The sequence below is a fragment of the Priapulus caudatus genome, unplaced genomic scaffold, assembly GCF_000485595.1.
Source record: "Priapulus caudatus unplaced genomic scaffold, Priapulus_caudatus-5.0.1 Scaffold115, whole genome shotgun sequence".
Lineage (NCBI taxonomy): Eukaryota > Metazoa > Priapulida > Priapulimorpha > Priapulimorphida > Priapulidae > Priapulus > Priapulus caudatus.
The window spans coordinates 294917-302416 of NW_014577176.1; the positions used below are offsets into that span (position 1 = coordinate 294917).

A 7500-nucleotide genomic window follows, 5' to 3' on the forward strand; every position below is an offset into this window, starting at 1 on the left:
CGGGGGGGGCCCTTGCCGCATGGGAGCGGCCTGTCGCACGAGGCGCCGCGCAGAGCGCCCTCGCAGGGTAGCTAAGCGGGTCGCCTGCAGGGTGATCGCCTTCTCGCAGAGGAGCGGCCGCCGCAGGGCGAGTGCTGCCTGCCGCAGAGAGCGCCGCCGAGGGAGCGCGCTCCGCAGGCGAGTGAGCTGGGTGGCCTGCTCGTATGTGAGATGTTGAGCGCTGGTGTGTTGCTGCGTAGAGGAGCGCCGCCGCAGGGAGCGCCTCCGGCAGGGGGACGCTCAGCGGCGCCTTCAGAAGACCGCTCCGCAGGGAGCCGCTCCGTCGTAGGTGATGTCGACTGCTGTGCGCTAGGGGAGCGCCTCCGCAGGGAGCGCCTTCCGCATGGGTGGAGCGCTCCGCAAGGAGCGCCGCCGCAAGGTGCTGGCTGTGTGCTGCTCGGTGTCATGGGTATGGTCGCTTGCGTGGTGCATGTGTGTGTGTGTGTGTTAGGTGTGTGGTGAGTGCCTCTGCCTCTCCGACCATGTAAGTTCCTGAGCTTTCTCGCTTCTCCTGCCCTCACTCCTGCCTATCGGCTGTATGCTTTCCTTTTCTCTCTTTTATCTCTCTGCTACTCTCGCTCTCCTCTCTCTCTAGCTCTCTCTCCTCTACTCTCGTCTCTCTGTCTTCTCTTCTCTCTTTCTGTGTGTGTGTCTCTCTCTCTCTCTCGCCTTCTCTCGTCTCTGTCTCTCTCTCTCTTCTCTCCTCTCTCTTTCTCTCTCACACTTCGCCTCTCTCATCTCATCGCATGCATGCATCCACGGCGCACCCGCGCAGGGCCCGTCGCGTCGCTATAAGTTCCCCGCGTTCGGATCAAGAATCTCGAGGAAGAGTCGCAGCGCCCAACCGCCACACGTGGGAGCGGAACGCACGCCCCATACCGCTTTGCCTTCGAAACGACCTAGCCACGCACCCACACAGCAGAGCACGTGCTGTAGCGCCTGCCGGCGAGGGCTGTAGGGGTTAAAGCAGACTTAGCCCACGCAGTCTTCCATGAATCCATACATGCATCATTGAGACGATGAGAGCTGTAATCAGGCGCGGAGCAAGTTCAGCCGCGACGAGGACAGGCGCGATAGCTGAAGCTTACCTAGAGCACGCGTGGAGCAGCGAGAGTGTATGTATACACACTGAACCAGGATTGAGGCGCTCTCCGCAGTGGGGGCGGGAGCGCACTCGCCGCCGCAGGAGCGCCTCCGCAGCGTAAGCGGATATTCAAGCGCATCACCACGCACGCACTCCCGACAGCGCACGCACGAACTACGCGCACGCGCACGCCAGCTGAGCGACCCGCACAGCGCCTCCGCAGACGCGGCAGCACGCGAGCCGCACACGGCACGCGAGCGCGACACAAGCACACACACGCACCCGTCAGGGAGGACCTCCGCAGAGCGCACGGCAGCCCCTAGCCAGGAGCAGCCCGCTCCGCAAGGGAGCGCCCGCCGCAGGGGCTCGCCGCAGGGAGCTCCGCCGCATGGCAGCGCCGCCGCAGGAGCGCCGCCGCCAGGAGCGGCCTCCGCAGGGAGACTAGCCCGGCGCGCCGCAGGGAGCCGCCGCGCCCCGCAGGGAGCGCCTCCCGCAGGACAGAGCGCCACACTCCACAACGAGCACGCGCACCTCCGCAGGGACAACAGCCGCACTCCGCAGACACACACACAACGGCCGCCGCACAGGCGACACCACGACAGCACTACCTGACAGTGAGCAGCGCTACTCCGCAGGGAGCCGCGTATCAGGCTTATACTAGCAGGATGGCGGCCTCCGCAGGGATGAGCGCTCTTCACGCTCACAGGGAGCGCAACTCCGCAGGGGCTTACATCTTATAGCCCTGCCAGGTCGGATGCGAATATAGTAGTCCATCTCTATAGATGCCTCCGATTATTAGATTTATATAGATCATCTACATCGCGCTATAGACCCCCGCAGGGAGCGCCTCCGCAGGGAGCGCCTCCGCAGGGAGCGCCTCCGCAGGGAGCGCCGCCGCAGGGAGCTCCGCCGCAGGGAGCGCCTCCGCAGGGAGCTAGCGGCGCCGCAGGGAGCGCCTCCGCAGGGAGCGCCGCCGCAGGGGCTTCCTCCCTGCGGCGGAGCGAAGGGCTATAGACGTATTAGAGCTATACTAGACCTAGTACTAGTAGTAGTACTACTACTACTAGTACTACTACTACTACTAGCACGTACTTTTCGTGTGCCAGTGAGACGTCGTTAAATTCATGTTGAAGGAGATCATTGACAAGACCTCTCAGAGAAGCAACTGTCACAGACTGCGGCTGGTCGACAACGAGCGGCTTTGTAATCGTTCCATATCTTATGCGGACCCTCATTTTGCGGTTTAAAAAGCTCGAAAGCTCACAAAATCTAGAAAGCGTGGTATTATGTATAAACACTACAGTTTACAGCAGTAAGTTTGTTTACGACCATGACGCGACTCTGAGTGATGGCGCTTTGATCGATGTGATGACGTCGTTACATGATATAATTATCAATGTGGTGAGCGGCCAGTTAATAATATTTACAACTAAAAACGGTTGTGTATGTTACATTGATAGTTAATACTGCGTTCAACCAATTTTATAATATATTGTGTGATTAAAAAAGGCTTTATTGTACAATTGTAAAAAAATAAAATCGTCAATATTTGTACGATGTGGCTAGGGACCTTCATGCCAAACATGGCGTCCGCCGACACAACAAGGTTCGATCGCCCAGGTAAATATAACAATTTAACTGTTACGATGGAGAACGTACACAGCCACTAATCAATAAAGTATGCGCATTTGTGTTTGTATTCACGTTTCTCTTAGAATTACTGTGCGTTATGTTTGTTTTGCTTGATTTTAGATGACCCAGATCCGGGTCCGAGTCTGGCAGCGGGATCTAATCAGACTAATGATGGGCACGAGGTGGACCCGGTGGAACACGAAATGGAACAGGAGACAGCAACCGTAGACAATTCTTCCAACTTTAGTGATAACGAAGCGAAAGACAGTATTTACTCAAAAATTAAATGTGTCGGCTCGTCGCGGCGAAAGCAACGGGAGCCACAGAAGCTGAAAAGGACGTCGTCGCTGGTGCTAAACAATAACGACGACGAGCAGGACTGTCTGCCGGAATCGTCGCTAGAGCAGAATAACCTATCGTCTCCTCACATCCTTCATCTGCAGTGCAATCTCGTTGTGGACAACCTAAACGAAGAGCGTAATGTTTACACTTACGGAGAGCGGTGCGAGACGAGCAACTTCCGCGCATACAGTGATGATTTGCACGTCACAAATGGCTGCGAACTGGGTGATAGTGACAGCGCTGCAGTCGCGGACACTGACAGCTCTGCAATCGCTGACACTGACAGCGCACAGAAGCTTACGAAGACGGTTACTCAACACTATGTGCAGAGCATCTTAGGAGACATTGGTTGTGAACCCGGTGAAACGGAAGATGGTGTTTCCGACGATGCAGACGATCAGCCCAGAATCCCGATAGGAAAATGTGTGAATTTACGGCGCTCCTACACGCGCGAAGAAAAAATCCAGGTAAGTCGCTACTTTCGTTTATCCTTATGCAAGTACTTGAGTCTGAAAATGAATTTGATGAACATGTCATTCGTTATTGATGAAGATGCGCACATGTATACGACCTCATGCACACACATGCACGCATATGCACACACACGCATGCTCAGCCTTACAAGTACACCCAAAGACACGGGTGTATGAGCAACGCGAGCGCACACGCACATTCAAACAATGTTAATATGTGTATGGGAAACACTTCTCATGCCTGCATGTTGTCGCGTTTCAGGTGCTCGATTGGTACTACAAGAATGGCCGAAACAAGTACAAGACTAGCAAGCTGTTTGCCCTGAACACGAGAACTCTCGGGAAGTGGATCGCCGCTGAGAAGAAGATTCGACGCAGCAGAGAGGGATCGATGCGAGCGGGCAGCGGCCGCAGACCCTTCTGGATGGAGATGGAGGATGAGCTACATCGTCTGTACAAGGAGGAGGTGCGGCGGAGCGGTGGTGAATCTCAGGTGCCACACGTCTGGTTCAGGGAGAATTCCGAGAAGATCATGAGACGACTGGAGCCGAGCTCGGACTTCAAATTCACGACGCAGTGGCTGGCTGGCTTCAAGAGGCGATTCATGGGTCAGTTTACCAATTTACTTAATGTTAATATGTATACATATGGTGTTACTGTATTCAGTTTATAGCCACTTTTTGATGCGTTTAGACGTTGTGTTATTGGCACTATGTAGATGTGCACATGTATCCGAAAATATGTGCACATTCAGGCTATGCAATAATTCTTTCTCATATTTCCAGAAGCACAAGCAGACACGGTCACAGAGCCTAGCATGGTAGCTACCAGCAGTCAAGCCAGTGGTAGCTTTTCAGTCGGTCGCAAGCGGGGAAGGCCACGTAAAATCAGCGATGATTCATATACAGTGACCGTACCCAATCTGAATGCCCACTACTGGCACCATTACGCAATGCCAAATTTCCCCGTCGCCCCGACCAATGGATTGCTAAGCAGCTTTGAGATGCCGCATTACGACGCTTCCGGACTTAACTTTGATGGTATGCAGTTCCGCCTGGGTCATCATGTTAACACCAGAGAGCGGGGAGCAGGAGGCGGCGACGCCGGTGACCGGCGAAGCAACACCGTCGTCACGGGACATCCGACGTCCAGCGACGGAAAATCTCTGCTAAAACCGAAGCCAGCTAAGGAGGTAAGCGAGAGCTGCGCGGACGCCGTCTCCGCCGTCGTTAACGACATCCACCATGAGTACTCTCTCAGGCAGCTGCCTCTCGGCGACGCCGGTCGCCGTGACAATGAGCACAACATGATGCAGACGAGCGAGAGCCTCGGCCGCTGCCTGCAGCTTCTCGCGAACAGCTGCGGCTACGCGCACATTCCCGCCGTCTGGAACGGCTCCCCCGTGCTGGACACCCCGCTCGCTGCCTCCGCGAAACCCGCGGAGCCGTCCGCCCCGCCCCGCGGCGGGGGCGGCTCCCCGGCCCCGCACTGCAGCCGCGCCGGCATTTCCCCTGACAACGGCGTTGCGATGGAGAACGGAGACGTGACTGCAGCGCGCGGCGCGTCGTGGCGGGCGAGCGGGGAGGAGGGGCTAGAGCAGTGCTTCAAGATCGGTCGCAGCGGCGTTCACCGCAAGTCGTACACGCGCGAGGAGAAGCTGCACGTGCTTGACTGGTACAACACACACGGCAAGAACAAGTACCGCACGTGCAAGCTGTTCGGTCTCAACACGCGCATGCTCGGCAAGTGGGTGAAGGCAGAGGAGAAGATCCGCTGCAGCCGTCGTGGAGCGATGAAGGTGGGAAGCGGTCGCAAGCCGTTCTGGAAGGACATGGAGGATGAACTCTACCTGCAATATCTCGAACAGGTAGGCACGTGCGTGCGTGGGTGCGTGCGTCTGTGTGTGTATGCGTGCATGTGTGCGCATGCATGCTTTCATGTATGTGCGTGTGCGTGCATGTGTGAATGTGTGTGTTTGTTAATATGTGTACGTTTTAGCCAGATGTTGAGTTGTAAGAAGCTAGAGGAAATGTTCTGTCTATGTGAGCACTAGGCAGTATGCTGAATGGGCACGTACTGTTGTTTTGTTATATAGCACAACTACCGCGGTTTAGATAATTATGTGCATAGGATGAGATATTTGGTAGATTTACTTACCTAGCCACGCCGGCTATTGTGTATGGTGCCTTTTATTTGCATTTTTTCAAATTTGTTGCCTGATTTTTTTTAATTTCTTCAGTTGTATATGTGTTCCTTGCCTTTATAGTTGTGATGGTAGTTGGTCATAAAAATTGCGAGTGGAACTCTCCCATTTGAGCAGAAAACATGCATTATGACTGTAATTTAGTTTTCTCCGTGAATAAAAATAATATGAACAGTAAATTTACAGGTAGGTTTACTGTGAGGTAGAACTTGTGTGGCAGTTGAAATGAATGACGTGGCCTGCCCAGTATAAATCGATGTGTGAACAGGGATATGCTGCAGATCACCTAATTAAATGCTTTGTTAAAGCTTGACAGGTGACATGATCACTGCGCAAAAACCTTCAGCTAGTAACAGGTTTCTTAATACTGAGTAAACAACAAACCGGAATGATGGCAACCCTGTTTCCAGTCTGTTTTAGGTTTTGTGTGTGTATTTTTGTGTGCATGCGTGCATGCATGTGTACATGTGTGTGTACGCGATAGTGTATGTATGAATGCTTGGATATTTTTAAGTAGTATATTTTGTATGAACATGTAATTTTTCAGTTTTTTGAGCGGGGAATAAAGAGTGATTTCAATTTATTTTAATTGTTTTAAACCAGTATTTACCTTCAGTAAACTAGATATATAGTAATATTTAGTGAGTGTTAGTAATAGTAATTTTATAATTTTAGTCAGCTTAGTCTAGTCAATTCTAATTTGCAGGTGGAAAAACTCGGGAGTTCAAAGTTTATTACACTCGCCTGGTTTCGCACAAAATCCGAGGGAATCATGTCAAAACTTCATCCTGAAGTGGAGTTCAAGTTTTCCTATAATTGGCTGGAAGGCTTTCGCCACAGATACCTAAGTATGTGTCCGAACGTCGGTCGATTCTGTGCAGTGGTTAATGAAACTTGTGAAGCATTAATTAGCGTACGCAAACTGCGGTTCTGCATGCAATCTTGATATATATTTTCATGCGTTACAAAATAATTTGTTGAGGGGTATTCTCAGTTCCTAAAAAAATAGTTGTTAGATTGTGTTCGAACTCGTTTCACACTCAGCATGGCATGCGTTTATCTTATTGATTCGTATAACGCATTCTGCTACACGTTCGGATGCCGTGCACCACGACTCCCCGTGTTCAAGCTGCGTCAGCTGGCAATCTCACCAGTCCTCCCTCCCGCTCGCGTGACATGACAGACGTTGTCTCCATTACAGAGGAGCCGCTGAGCAGGTGGTTGGAATACGACGAAAACCAGAAGGAGGGCGAATGGTCAGGAGTGGCATCAGCTACCAGGCAGCGTCAGCAGCAGCAGCAGCAGCAACAGCAGCAGCAGGGCTTCCCGGACGACCACGACGATCATTCCAGCGGAGTCTCCGTGAGCGACTCCGGCCTCGGCACGAGCAAAACTGCTGCAGGCGTCCGTAGCAGCAGCAGCGGCGGCAGCAGCAGCGGCGGCAGCGGTCAGCCGAGCGGCCGGGTGGAGCTGAGGATCCCCACGGTGCCCCGTGCGGCGTGCGCGGCGCAGAATCACGAAGCCACACCATCGCCGGGGGCCCAGCTTGTCGCGAACGGCGACTCGGCGGCCATGTCGAATTTCGCCGTCAGTCAGCTGATCCAGCTCGGCGCGCTCTACTCCATCCTTGGCGCCACCTGTGGGAGCGCGTCGGCCGTCCCGCCGCAGCCCCTCAACCTCAGCACAATCTCATACAACAACGCCGCTGAGAGATCGACCTTTGACCT

General features: G+C 53.7%; 2 protein-coding genes across 3 annotated transcripts in view; one reads left to right on the plus strand and one right to left on the minus strand.

Annotated features, from left to right (window-relative positions):
• The window catches only part of LOC106805508 (F-box only protein 7-like), a 7722-nt gene extending 5235 nt beyond the window's left edge, over positions 1 to 2487 (minus strand). For both annotated transcript variants that reach the window (XM_014807128.1, XM_014807127.1), the window contains exon 1: positions 2216 to 2487. In XM_014807128.1, coding sequence (XP_014662614.1) covers positions 2216 to 2358 — 143 coding nt within the window. In that variant the 5' untranslated portion in view covers positions 2359 to 2487. The remainder of the gene's footprint in view (positions 1 to 2215) is intronic.
• A 192-nt stretch (positions 2488 to 2679) lies between these two features.
• Positions 2680 to 7500, plus strand: part of LOC106805471 — a 5446-nt gene continuing 625 nt past the window's right edge. Inside the window, exons 1-6 of the mRNA XM_014807064.1 lie at positions 2680 to 2743; positions 2876 to 3564; positions 3833 to 4178; positions 4356 to 5437; positions 6480 to 6621; positions 6975 to 7500. The exon at positions 6975 to 7500 is cut by the window's right edge and continues 625 nt beyond it. Coding sequence (XP_014662550.1) covers positions 2680 to 2743; positions 2876 to 3564; positions 3833 to 4178; positions 4356 to 5437; positions 6480 to 6621; positions 6975 to 7500 — 2849 coding nt within the window. The remainder of the gene's footprint in view (positions 2744 to 2875; positions 3565 to 3832; positions 4179 to 4355; positions 5438 to 6479; positions 6622 to 6974) is intronic.